A 14,566-nucleotide genomic window follows, 5' to 3' on the forward strand; every position below is an offset into this window, starting at 1 on the left:
GTTCTTCATATTATACATAGATATTAATACTGCACCGTCCAATTACATCCCGAATATAGACGAATCGACCAATCGCTACGCGTATCCCTGCGCCATGAACTTCTTTTGGTAACGGAAGTTTTTAGTGTCAAGACTTGATTGACATGGACATAGACCAATCAGCTACGAGTACGGCACGTATTCCCTTGAGGCTTCAGCCAATGAAAAACATGAGAGGAGGGGCTTTGTGAGGTCCATGAGTAGAGTGGATTTGGGGGTTTAAGAAGAAAACAAGGGTAAATTCCAGAGGTTGTGGTAAGTCAAAATGGCTTTTAAAAGTTTATTTGTTTAGTATTCTATTTGACAAACTGACATATCAGTGGCATATGCGTAAAGATACACAACATTCAATACGAAAAGTAGCTTGTTGTCAGCTGAAGCTAAATGTAGCAGCAGCAGCAGAGGCAGAGCCTCGAATAGGGAGCCATGCTTCAGGTTTGGTCCTTTCTTCAAAAGAACTGAGCTATGCTTTCAAGAACGGACAAAACCAGAGGCACGGCTACAGTCACAGCTCCGGTTCTGCCGCTGTACTGGTGTCAGCGCGGGAATATGGCTTGTTCTGTGTGCGGTTAGTGTGTTACTTAGTTCCCACATAAACGTGAGCCGACATGTCGCCAAGAGTCTCTTCCAGAACCCCAAACTCTGTGTCTGAACTAACAAACAAGTACTACAAACACAACGCCCTGACTAAACGAAGTGCTCCTAACAAATAGATGTCTAGTTTCTGTTCATTTATTGCCACTATGATGATCTAGTTGCTGCTTTGGCAGGACCCCTGCTGTTCTGTTGGAGACGGCCAGAGACTGAGAGCTGTTTTCCTATTGTTTGTGTTGGGCTTCACTTTCTAACACACATCTCCATTTTCGTTGTGCTGTGGCTTTAAACCGACTCACTAAAAGAAAAAGTCCACGTAGGAAGTTCTGAAATGTCCCTTTGTTTTAAAGAGGGTGTATATGATTCAGTATGTTATAGCTTACTCAAGTTTAAATATTTTTTTGGTTGTCTACACCAGACTGGACTCAATATAGCTACCAAACTGAAAAAAATAAGGACAATCTAACCAGCAGCTTTTGATAATTTCTTAACTAATTTTAAGAGCTCCAGATACTCAGTCCGGCTGTCAGAGTGTGACAAAAGTTGAGCTCAATTATTAAGAGCGTGATTCAGAGCAGCTGGGGGCTGAAAGGGCCACCATGTGCTCATATGCCATGACAACAGTAACATAATACTAATGGCTAAAAACAAGCCCTTCTACCAGGGGCCTCCGGCTGAAACCTTATTTTAGCATATGTCCTATGTATTGTCCTGACAGTGTCGTTTGTTGCTTCTTCTTTTTTCTTTTTTTTTGCTGTGAGGAAGCACATGGTTTGACATGACTAAAAGCATTATGGTTTGTTACTAAAGCTGTTCTATGGTGTGTATTGTTTATATTTGCCTCAGATGCAAACATATAGCCAGTAACCGAACTATGAATACACATTTATGGGTCCTGTGACTACAGTTCCACTCTGCTTGATGGGGGAGAGACACGCTTGTTTTTAAGATATAGTTACACAACCGAAATTCCCTAATGTAATTCCTCATTTTTTTATTTAACCCCAATTTCAGCTTTTGAGTCACGCTTTCTTTTGTTACTGAAATAATACTTGGACTGCTATTTTTTTTATTGTTCATCAAGAAGATTATATTATAATCAAGCCTGTGACTTTTATAAACTGTACTTTACATATATAAACACTTCATTGTGTGTTTGTGGAAATGGGCAGCTTCTCTTATTGGGTTCCCAAAAGATAAGAGGGATCATTTAGATTAGAAAGCAGGTGAGGGTTTTGGAAAGACTGTGTGAGATGAAGCGCGTCGTTCAACCTGAGATCTCTCGTCTTTCTTAAGATGAGGCCGATATGTGGTATTCTGGTTGTGGGCTGTGGTTTAGCACATAGTGTAGGCCTACTGTGTCAGAAACACACATTTTGGTGACACACACTCTTATAGTGCTTTACAAGATTCAGTGCACGTTTGACTAGTTGTATGACCCATTTAAGGTTGTATGCTTCATTTATATAGATAGATCAGTCATGGAAAAGGTTAAAATGGCAGCTTGTGATGCACCAGTATTGATTTTTCATATTGAATTTGACAAGGGTTATAACGGGTCTGATTCCATGTTTAATCCAGCATTGATTTCCAACCTTACGTTCAATTCTGAATAATGTAACAAACAACACAGTATCACTTTACAGATGAAGAATAGCGTTTAATCAGAGAGAAGGGAAGTTGGTCAGGGTGATAATATGAAATGCACAGTTTGTTTTCATTTGCCAAGCCATCAACAGCATCATAAAGAACGTTAGCCTATGCCTTTTCCTTTTGACAGTGCAGACAGATTGTTTCAGAGATCAGATGACCTGCAGATTTGAACATTTTAGAAAAGGGTGATTCATTAAATACTACATAGAGTGACTGTGTACTCAATTTACATCAAAGGTTCTTTTATTATCCAGCTTTGAAAGCCTGACACAGTTTTAAAAACACATTAAAGTGTGTGTGACTGAATCAAACTGTTAGTTCTTTAAGGGGCAGTTTCCCGGACAGAGATAAAGCCTGATTTAGACTAAAATTTAGACTAAAATGACCCTTTAAACCAGATTAACAGAAATCTGCTTTCTCTCTTTTCTGTCATCATGGTTTTAAATGGTCCTCCTAGACTTAGTCTCGTCCAGAGTTTAATAAGCTGATTTCCTGGAGGAAGACTAGAGCTACTCCAGGAGCTTTCCTGGTCCATTCCATGTTTTATAGGCAACCTCTGTCATTCTAATTTAGTACATTTGGTTTTAAATGAATCTTGTTTATTTTAGTTCAGGACTCCATAGTCCAGGTGTTATCTGTACTTAATTGGTGTTTTTAGAAATACTTTTTTTTTTTTTAAACCATGATTCTAGATTAAAGCCTACTCCTGTTTTTCTTTAAACCCTGACCTGGGGGAACCGTCCCTAAAAGTCTATGCGGAGACATGCTAAACTCAAACATCTCGTAGTGTAGTAAGGTGCAGGTTGTTTGGCGCAGCTTATCCTTGTTCTTCTTTGACCTGTGTCTGTTGCTAAGACACAGTGGTTGCCACGGCAATGAGCAGAACTGAAGTGCTGAAATTCTTTCCATGGTGCGGTGCCTTCAAATGTGTTCATCCTTGTGGCCTAGACAGGGTGACTTATTTACTTTAACATGCTTCAGGGGATCTGGAACACCAAATGTGAATTGAACAGATGTCACTGTTCAATGATAGAAGGAAGATGGTGTTTTGCTGCTTTTTTCATGTATAAGTGTCTATTTTTCAAGCTCATAACTCATTGAGGTTTCTAGAGGAGGTCTGACATGTGGAAAATGTTCAGTTCATTTACACACCTATGAGTTGTGTAGTAGCCTACAGATTCCAGGTAGGCTACAGGTTGTCGTAGAACCTTAATAGCGCTGCGTGTTAAAAAAATGTGTGAGATTTTGATGGATCTCAGTGACAGACTTAAACGTAGCAAGGAACTAATCTAGCAGGGTTTTATGAGCCCACAAAAGATCATATTCTGCTGCCTTTAGTCTGACCATACGTTTGCTTACAGCAGTTTGATTTGGGGGGGCTTTGGGTGGACTGGGAGACAACGCCCCAAAATATGAGCAGCTAAATATTAATAGAAATGCCATATGTTGTTCTGACACAAATACTCACGGAGACAGAGGCAATAAAGGGAATGGCTAAAATGGAAAAATGGATATTAATTTTAAAATTGGCTAAAGATTGCATTTAATAGTGTTTAGAGCTGCCCCTGACTAAAGATTTTTCTAGTCCACTAGTAGTCGTTCATTCATTCAGGCCTATTTAAATTTAATTACTTAAATATATACTGAGGAGAATGCTAAACCATAATGAGCGTTTAATAGATAGATTTGCAACATTATAGGCGTAATGCTCAAGCGCATTGCTAAAGCTTGCCGCAAAGCATTGGCAAAAGTAATGATTATGAACATGTCGGAAAAAATACCATGGAGACATTTTAATTATTTATTAATAAGCTAGTGTTTTCAGCCAGTGTCGGCTGCAAAGTTGACTCTAGGCTTGGAAATCTCTAAGCACCTCAAGATTCGATTCGATTACGATTCAGAGGGCTGCGATGCTAAAACGATTATCGATGCATCTTTTTTTTTGTGTGACTACTTAAGCAGTGTATTTATAATGAACCATAAAGAATTGACTACTTTTTTAATAAAACAAATGGAAGTGATTTGGCAAGTCAATTGTAAGGTTACATTTGCCAGTATATGTCCCAACATTGCAAAGAACCAACAGGAAAATAAATGTGTGCCTGTACTAGCAACATACTTGTTTATATGAATGTTTATAAATGTTATAAACATAAAATCTTTATAAATGTTGGTTTGAAGTCTATTATTTTATGTTAGAGATTCAGAATATGCTAAAGTTTGTATTCATTGAGTAGTATAGTCAATGAATACAAACTTCAGCATATTCTTCTGAATCTCTAACATAAAATAATAGACTTCAAACCAACATCCTCCTGTTGTGTCCAATGAGTCCTTCAGACAAAAAATAAATAAACATTTTACTGTTGCAAATTTACAAACAGCTTTCATATAAAAATATAGAATTAGCCTATGTACCAGCAGTTTTCAGACAAAAATAATGCTTCTGGACTTACACATATCATTAAAAATATTTATTAAACTCACAGATTTGTGAGTTAAAATTAAAATTATTAAATTATTATTCTATTAAAAATTTATATTAAACTAGATGTTGTCCTTGTCTTGATTATTTCCTTAACTCATGATGTTCTTGTCATTCTGCTGATGTTTTAAAGGTGTTCTGGGGTTTTGTGCCTGGGCATGGACCACCCTGTGCATAGAGGAGACACCATGTCCATCGGACTACACGACAGGTACTGTGCAATGTATGTCATTTCTTTCTTCTACACACACACACACAGAGACAGAGACAGAGACAGAGACAGAGACAGAGACAGAGACAGAGACAGAGACAGAGACAGAGACAGAGACAGAGACAGAGACAGAGACAGAGACAGAGACAGAGACAGAGACAGAGACAGAGACAGAGACAGACACACACACACAGACAGACACACACACACAGACACACACACACAGACAGACACACACACACAGGCACACACACACAGACACACACACACAGACACACACACACACACACAGACACACACAGACACACACAGACACACACACACTACGTACCGGTACTAAGCTACCTGATTCCTCACTTTAACTGTGCCCTTCAGTCAGCTTTATATGCTTGTGTGTTCACACACTAGGGGTGCAGTGATTCAAGTTTGTCTTTGTATCTCTATTCTGTCGTCGCAGTTTCACTCTATGAGGGAGGCACGATTTGGATCAGTTGAAGCCAATACGAATACCAATAACTGATATTTTAATATTATCTGGTTGCTGGCATACATTTTTTAAAAGACTTTGCTTTTTTTCAGCTGTTCAACTTTATTTCTTGCATTATGACTTTACTCGCAATGTGAATTTATTTCTTAGTATACAGTTTCTTTTACAAATTGTTTTATGTTGAGGCTGCCTAAAACAGGCTTCCATAAATCATAAATACTCTCTGCCTGTGAATAATTTTGCAGGGTCACGTTTGTTGACATCCAATTGAGTGCCGCAGGAATGAGTCCTAAAACTTGGAAATGAGTTTGCATTTTTGCACTTCCCCTTCCATTGTCCCGAATGGATATTTGGTAAAATCCCTGAAATAAGGTCTGTGGTTTACACGAGCTCAAGATATTTTTAGTTTTATTCTATAATATAAAATAAATAATTCACTACTCATGAGTCGTGATTCTTTTAAATGATTTTAAAAAGTGGCTAAATGGGGGAACTTTAAAAGTCATCGCACCAAACAGGAAAAACTCTCTCGCTAGTCGGCTTTTACAGCATTGTTGTTTATATTTGCATTCTTGCATACTTTTCTAACTCAAACTTTCCATATTTTCTGCTCTAATCCAAAAGCTATTGGAAAAATCCTATTTTTATTAAAGGAACAAGGGTGATGCTTACTGTGAAATAGGTTTTTTATCACAGACTAGTGCTGTGACAAGTGAGGCTGAGAGAGGGCATATGTGCACAATTGTTTCTATCACACTCTTCTGTTACATTAAGGAGACTATTTAGATCTGTATTTGTATCTTTGTTGTTTAATTCATTGTTACACCCATTTGCAATCTATTTAGCTCAGCTATAGGGGTGGGTGGTATGACCAAAATATAAATATAAAAGCATATCAAACAGTGGTGTTTTTCCCCCCCACTCCAAATATACACAAATAAATAAAAAAATTACACTCACTAACTATGTGGTGTTATACTAACTCACTGACTAGTTCTCACTCACACAGATAATACAAACGTGTCATGGCAGGCAGATGACTGAGATTTGTGTTCTCTTCAGTCATGATTGTTTGTTGTCTGTGATGTGTAAATCACAGCAGAATTACACCATGAGTTCAGATCACTATAAACACTAAACACTCAATTAAACAGCACAGCTCCTGAAGTGAGCGCAGCATGTTGGTTGGATTCTTCTATATTGTTTAACAGGAAAACAAAAGCAACTGTGAATTTCATCGATCTGAGCCGACCTGCCGCCTGCTGAAATGTTACACGCACTGGCCTCGGTTTGTGTCTTCAGATGCCAAGTTGGCACTTAAGGGCAGAGCGTGTGGGCATGTGGATTTGTGATGACTCAGACCCTTGAGATCATCGGACTAAGATTCAGTCAGCTGGTGTGTAGGACAGTATTGACAGGGCTATTTCTGTGTTCTGTTGGAGGGATGATTTATGAGACTTGTAGCCAATAAACAGGGTTTCTCTTATGGGTCTTTTTAAGACATGTACATTGGCCCCAAAACTATTCGGTTGCTTAAGCTACATTTAAACAGGTCTTAGCATTGTATAATAAAATATCAAAGTGGCGTTTATTTTAAAGGAATGAACACTACCGTTCTAAATTCCTGGGGCAGTTTTATTGTTTTATTTAGCAAGGACACATTACATTGATCAGAAGTTGATCTCATTAAAATATATTTTTTTAAATGTATATATAATATAATATATATATAAAAAAGGCTGTTAATTTTGACCTTTCTATTCATCATTCTATTCAAAATGGCCTGAAACCAGTTTCAAAAATATTAAGCAGCACAACTGTTTTCAACATTGATGATAAATGTTTCTTAAAGTCCGTGTGAACCGGAAGTTGCAAACGACTTTTCTCAAGTGTTGTGACGCATTTCCGAGTGAAACGGAATATTGAACAGAGGGCAGGGTTTTACTTCAGCGCTCCTCCTCTCCATCTCTGCTCATAGCAGAGTAACGGTTTGAGGGGAGTGGTTAAGCGATTAACCAACCCAAGCCGTCAAGCCTATGTCATCAGAAAAAGAACCATTCCAGACCCGGAAGTAACTTTTCAGACTTTGATTAAAGATAACTTCGGCAAACAATTTTTTTTCCATCTATTAACTTGCACGGATTAATTGTTCACCACAAGACTAGTAATATCCGCTAACAAAGTAAATAGGGTCAATTTAGATTTTATGCCGACTTTAAGCACCAAATTAGCATATCAGAATGATTTCTGAAGGATCATGTCACACTAAAGACTGGAGTAATGATGCTGAAAATACAGCTTTGGCAATAAATTACATGTTAAATTAAAGTACCCGCTTTTTGGCGCTTTCGCACCGCAGGTACTGGGAGCAATTTGCACTACAAATTGATGTCACCTGCACCACTCTATAGGAACAACCATAGACTGTAGGAACAACTGTGATGTAAGCGTACACTGATTGGCCGAACGCACGCGAAACACTAGCATCCAGTGTTTAAAACACACACAGATTATAGCCTTTATATTTACTCCACAAACTAACTCTACAAACATGGAAAACAGTGATAGATGGACCTCTCAACCTATGGATAAAATCCAACGCGACTTTGAGGGGACCAAGCCAAACATGATTATGCATTTCTGCTTAGCTAGCGACACTGGACATCAACCACACGGCAAACGCTAATGTTTTCGCTTTTATTTCTTATGCTGTCTTTGTATAACAGTTCTAGTTCTAATAACGTAATAGACGGGACTGCTAAACATATCATAAACTAAAGATCTAATCTAGGGAAACATTTAGTTTTCTGGGAACCACCCTGGTGGCTAGTTCATATAAGTTCCTAGAATTACCCGGTGCGAACGGCTATTTTTTCCGCTTTTTAGCCATTGCCATTGCTCGCTGTTGTACTTTTCATCCACTCACTTATTTCACCCATACTTCATTTCTTCCTAGCCTTTTTTTTTTTAATCTATACTTGTCCCTTCCTGCCTTGTCAGCTGTTTTCTGCCCCTCCTTAAGTGCTTAATCAAGTGAGCCTCTCTCTCTCTCTCTCTCTCTCGCTCTCTCTCGCTCTCGCTCTCTCTCTCGCTCTCTCTCTCGCTCTCTCTCTCGCTCTCTCTCGCTCTCTCTCGCTCTCTCTCGCTCTCTCTCGCTCTCTCTCGCTCTCTCTCGCTCTCTCTCGCTCTCTCTCTCTCTGCTACTCTTCCTAAAATGCTTTGAAAATGACAAATGCGGATTAATTGTGGATTTCTTTAAGCTTTGCCAAAAATACTTTGCTAGATCATACAGCCACCAAACGCTCTTCAGATCAAAACCTCCATTACGTGCTGAACGTCTAGTGGCTATTATTCCATCTTCTCTCCCTTCATTCCTTTTTGTACATAAAGACAAGGCTTGTTTCAGATGTAAGTCTTGTTATATGATGTTTTGCATAATTTCTGCATATCCTAACTATAATGTCAGTAAGATTCAACAAAATGCCCATTTAAAGAAATCGTTTGATCTCTCACCATAGCTTGTCAGTCATAAAGAGCAAGGGAAAAAGCTATTTTTTATGACATGAATCTTTTTCTAAACCAGTTTGAAACTTTTCAAGGAAAAACTTTTTACGTAGTACCTTGTTTAGAAAGTGCTTTATAAAGGACATATTATATGTACATCATTGTGGACTGTGAGACTGTTCTGTGCCTCTTAAAAGAAAGAACAAAAATTGTGTGTTATTTTGGCAAGTTTCAGTTTGGTTTTGATGCAATAAAAAATCATTGTCTTTATTTGTCTTCATTCTGGTTTGGAGGACTGTTGTTTTCAGTGTCTTGCTCATTCATTTATAGTTCCTTAGAGGGGACCAGAATATGATGCAGTTTACACATCTGTGACTGTATTGGCTCTGAATCAATGTGTTTAATGATAAAAAAAGTCTATCATGGATTCAACATAAATATTAAGCAGCACAACTGTTTTCAACATTGATAATAATGAGATGTTTCTTGAGCATCAAATCAGTATATTAGAATGATTTCTGAAGAATTATGTTCTTGTTGTATGTTTAAGTTCATATTTTAAATGACTGTTATGCTGTATTTTTGAAAAAACTTCAGTAGAGATGTTTCTCTTGTTTTTTATTCCGCCTTTTGTTCTCACTGAGCAGCATGTTCTTTGAAATGTTCTCCGCTTGAGCCCACACAGTTATTGAAACTCACTGTTTGAGTGTGTAGCGCATATTCTTTCACAGTGACGAGTGATTTAACATTTAAAAGCATTTTTATGCCAATTATCTCTGCTGTGCCATTTATTATTTCTATTTTGCAGTCAAGGAAACCCTGCTCTTGTTTCTAGGAAATATGTTTGTATGAGATAAGATGCAAATGTGCACTTGTCAAAAGTCAATAAAAAAAAGAAGAATAAATAAATGTATGGAATTTTACATTTGCCAGGAAATATATATTACTTTTTTTTGTATGTTGTTGTTGTTGTTGTTGTTATTATTATTATTATTGTTATTAATATTTTTAGGAGTAGTAGTAGTACTAGTTGCAGCATTTTTCATTATTTCCTTCTATCACAGTTGCCCGAATTGGTTGTACCTCTAACTTTCCTACATTGTCGAAAAGATTCCTCTATCAATATTCAAGCCAGAGTCCTGCATGTGGGCATGGGTGAACCGCTAATATTTTATGTAATGGGTGGAATAACATTTATGCTGTCATTTGCGGTGCAGGTCGAGAATCAATAGGCACAGGCGGACTTGCGGGTCCAATAGGCAAGGCTATTTCCACTTCAATTCGGTACCCACTGATAGGCAGCTTCTTTCAAAGGGTCGGTGCTTATTTGTGTTCACGCTCTATAGTCTGAAGACCATCAAAGGTTTCTAATTACAACGCGATTTGCAGCGTTGAGCACAGCGTTTTTTTGCGCTGCAACTGAAGTGATTGACAGCTTCAGTCATTAAAGAAGCTCTCTTTGCTCGCTTTCTGTATATAATCTATTTGCAAATTGAATAAAAGTTAAATTTTTCATTCTGCTAAGAGGACCACGTATAACCTACACTGCAGAGTTTCAGGAGAGAACCGCATTTAAATCGGCTGAAATATCCCTGATATTATGACAGTAAAGGCTCATATTTGGCTTTATGTTGTTTTTATTTACCTATAGTTTCATTTGAACAAAAGTGCATAATTATGAACATTTGTTCAAAATAGTCTTTATGGGCAGATTGTTCACATGATGTAGGCGAAAGTTTTGTATTGTTTACACAACAGGTGCATGTTTTCATTTTTTTTTCTTTTAATTATTGTCTTGTTGGGCTGTGTGCCTATTTTCTTAAATGCATCAACTCAGAATGCATAATGTTGGTTTGCTTGATTGTGTTAAATTATAAGAAAATAAATAATTTTTGTCTTTCTGATATAGTAGATTTAATGCGGGTGCGGTTTGGGTCGTGGTCTTTGTGTCAAGCAAGTCGGGTAGGGTGTTGCTGTTGGATGAGGGGCTGGGTTTACCAAACTGGACCCGTGCGGGTTTACCAAACTGGACCCATGCAGGACACTGATCCAAACAAACATACAGCCTTTTTTTTATAGATCATGAACTGATTCTGGGAAAGTAGAGCAAAGGTTGGTTTCACTTTCCTACCAACCGGCATAAATTGTTTGAATAATTCATCTTTTGTTTCTGTGTGACATTACATAGCTGCATGCCACACATGACATCAGATGTATTGTGTGAGGTACTAGCTGAAGTCATCGCAATGTTTGGCTTCAGGCAGTACAGGTGTGAGCTATGAGAGCTGTGGAACAGGAACTGCTTTAGACAACAGTGAGGGTGTGTTGCATTATAGTGCCACGTTTACCACTGTGCAGTGCAGGAGCGACACGATGGGAGACATAGCGAGGTTTATAGTAGCATTGCTCTCTGTCTCTCTTAAATACACACACCCCGCTGTCCTCACCCACTTAATTAAGTGCTAAATGTGTGGCGAGGGTGAGCCGTGGCTATTCATAGAAATGTATTAATAGAGTGATTAAGGGGTAAGGAGGGCAGTGAGAGTGTAGGATGTAATAGGATGAAGAACATTTGCTCTCTCACGTGAGAAAATGATGAGTGAGGCATGAGGAAAAGCAGAAATGCAGGTAGTGTGAGGAGTGTGACTATAACAGTCTCTCATCTGATTGCTCAGGTCATCGGAGCACCAACTGTGCCCGGTAGAGGTTACTCTTGGTGCATGTGTGTCTGAAACTCACAGCACTTTTTCTTGCTCTCTATAAGTACACGTCTATTTCTCACACGCTCATACACACGACTGATTAGGCACACACACAAATAGGCTTATAACATGCTCTACTAGTGGAGTGCTGTAAAGTCACACACTTGTCTTGTTTGTCTCTTGTTGTTGGCCCTGTTATAGGATGATATTTGCTTTACTAATGGAATTAGCTGGGATTTGTGCCGGTAATGGACTTTGCTAGTTTTTTTGCCAGCCAATTACTTTTGTGTATGTGTGTGAAAGAGAGAGAAAAAGAGAGCTGATATGCAGGGGTGGACTGGCCATCTGGCAGACTGGGCACTTTCCCGGTGGGCCGACGTGCTCATACTTTTTGTTAATATATGTATATATATAAATATAAATATAAATATAAATATATATATACATATATATATTAAAAAAAATTCTTCTTAATGGCCCATAAAACTTGTACATCGGCGGCCCATTCATTTTGTTTTGATTTGCTTTGCTTTATTGGTGGCGCTGAGATCTTTGTGCCGGTGTAATGCTTTGGTAAAAAAAAAGTTAGTTTTTCTTTCTTTCTGACAGCCATGAAACGAGTAGATCAGCGGCCCATTGGTTATTTTCTTGATTGACACTGACTGGACTGAGACGTGTTTGTAAACCATGTTTTCCGCCAAAATAAAAGCTTGATGCAGTTTCTGCAGTTTTTTTTTAAAATATAATGTGTCTATCTCTTTCAAGTATAGAAATTAGTACAAAACTAATTATGAAAGTTCTTTTTCTAACTTCGCTCGGTGTTTCACTATGGGGAATTGCTTTGGGCATGACCAACTACGGAAGCTCCTATGCCACCACGTCTGTCTTTGACAGACAGGTCGACCTGAGATCAGGCTCCGCCCCTACCCATATCACTCAGGTCAACCCCTAACGAAGTCATTCTCGCTTTCTTCCCGTGAGGTATTAAAACAAGCTCTCTCAGCATGTCTGACTTCGTCACTGATTTCGCTTAACTGTTCAACAGGCGGACCGTCATTGGATTACGCTACCGAACACGACATCAGTGGATTGGACTGTGTTGAGTGTCACACACCGAATAGTGTCCGCGTCAAGGCGGGCTATTCTGTTTGGACTATCGCGTGTTATCACGACGGTAGAATTTTCAGTGGTGTCAAACCACCGTTAGGCTTTACGCGTCAGGCGAGCCGTGAAAAGGGCTAACTGCCCTGTGAACCATCGGACTAACGTGTTGTGACGAGTCTTTAAATTACTCATTCTCTCTCCAGCCGTTATGTCGACAGTCTTTGATCCCCGCCAAAGGGAAAGAGTCGAAAAGCAGGGAGTCTGCACCATCATCATGTGGAGCAACCATTTCGGGCAGGGACCCCCATCCCATGTGCATTGTGTGCATGGGCGCTAAGCATGCTCAAACGTCACTTGCGGACCCACAAACGTGCGTTCACTGTGCGTCATTGCCGGTAAAAACCTAAGGACCATCAGTGAGCTACCACGACGAGCTGGGCTGATATGATGGAAACTGAATCCCCGTATATCCTCGTCTGTTCGATGGCCTTCTCGCACACGAGGAGGAGGAGCCGGGGGACGAGGACGCGGAGGGCGACGCTAACTCTTTATGACGGGAAAAGGCTACTGCCTGCACAAACCACAATGAGACCTCTCCTACCCGCCATGCCGCCATTGGGGTAGTCCCTTTAAGAGCAAGCTCCTGACCAAGGAATGCTCTAAGCTTGAGATCCAAGGAATGGGAGAGCTGGGGCTGGCCGGACCCCCAGCGATAAAGTCTTCAGTGGCCTATCACCTCCATCAGAATCCCCACTCTATTTCTGCCTCATCCCAAATTTCGCTGCCGAACAAGATGGAGTGTCTGACCGCATCTGTCTATCAGAGGAGTACAAGTATGCGTCGCAGTCAGTGTGCTCGCTGAACGCGGTGAAATTATTGTCAGCGTACCAGGCAGAGATTTTGGAGGAGATTGGGCGACAACTAGATACGGGAGTGCCGAACCCAGCACTCTGGGACGAGATGTGTGGTAAACTACCTAATTATCCGCTCTTCTCGTGGCGCGGTTCAGGGCTGTGGCCGTGTTATGGGCTTGGTCGTTTCAGGTGAGAGAGCGTTATGGCTGAACCTGTCTGGCAACGCTCAAAAAGCAGAGGTGATGGATGCTGCGCACACCAGCTCTCGAGAAAATGAGAGAAACCAGCACCCTCAGGAAACAGGAGGATAAAGCTTTTAACCTCTGTTTACCACGCAAGCAAACACCGTGACCACCCTCTCAGCCAGCACGGCAGGGCTTTGCAGCCACTGCTGCGAGAGGCAGACAGACCGACAGACAGGGCTAGGAGTGTGAGACTGGCTCCCAGCGGACGGCAATCTGACCATGGTCCGAGATCTGATGGCTCCGGACCCTGGGGGAAACAGACGGTAATGACGTCATCAAAGCGCGCCTGCGTTGGGGAAGTATACAGGGGACCTCTCTCGGCTCGCATATGCAATTGGCGCGCATGCGCAGCTCATCCGTGGGTTGTAAACACGATTTCACGGGGATACAGACTTCAATTTGCCATGAAACCACCCAGATTCAATGGTATGATAGTCTCAGTGGCCGAGGGAGAATCAGCTCGCATCCTGACGGCCGAGATAGACACTCTTTTAGACAAACGAGCCATCAGAGTGGTGCCAAAGGAAGTAAGCTGTCAGGGTTTTTATTCCTGTTACTTTGTGATTCCAAAGAAGAGGAGCACATCTCTGCATCCAATTCTAGATCTACCATCCTCACCCAGACAGGATAGCTCTCAGGGCCTGGCCCGTGAGAGGTGGAATTTAAGTGCAGCAGGTCTGCCCCCATC

At 40.2% G+C, this 14,566-nt stretch overlaps 1 protein-coding gene and 1 long non-coding RNA gene across 5 annotated transcripts in view; one reads left to right on the top strand and one right to left on the bottom strand.

Moving 5' to 3' along the window:
• The window catches only part of LOC306996212, a 1,114,438-nt gene extending 1,104,581 nt beyond the window's left edge, over positions 1-9,857 (bottom strand). Inside the window, exon 1 of the long non-coding RNA XR_013797030.1 lies at positions 9,341-9,857. This is a non-coding gene — a long non-coding RNA (uncharacterized lncRNA). The remainder of the gene's footprint in view (positions 1-9,340) is intronic.
• klhl13 (kelch-like family member 13) overlaps positions 150-14,566 on the top strand; it is a 54,083-nt gene continuing 39,666 nt past the window's right edge. For 2 of the 4 annotated variants that reach the window (XM_079608491.1, XM_079608494.1), the window contains exons 1-2: positions 150-294; positions 4,905-4,994. In XM_079608491.1, the coding sequence (XP_079464617.1) occupies positions 4,930-4,994 (65 nt within the window). In that variant the 5' untranslated portion in view covers positions 150-294; positions 4,905-4,929. The remainder of the gene's footprint in view (positions 295-4,904; positions 4,995-14,566) is intronic. The other 2 variants (XM_079608492.1, XM_079608495.1) reach the window with 1 other exon arrangement.

The sequence above is a fragment of the Phoxinus phoxinus genome (assembly GCF_949152265.1).
Source record: "Phoxinus phoxinus genome assembly, chromosome: 3".
Classification (NCBI taxonomy): domain Eukaryota; kingdom Metazoa; phylum Chordata; class Actinopteri; order Cypriniformes; family Leuciscidae; genus Phoxinus; species Phoxinus phoxinus.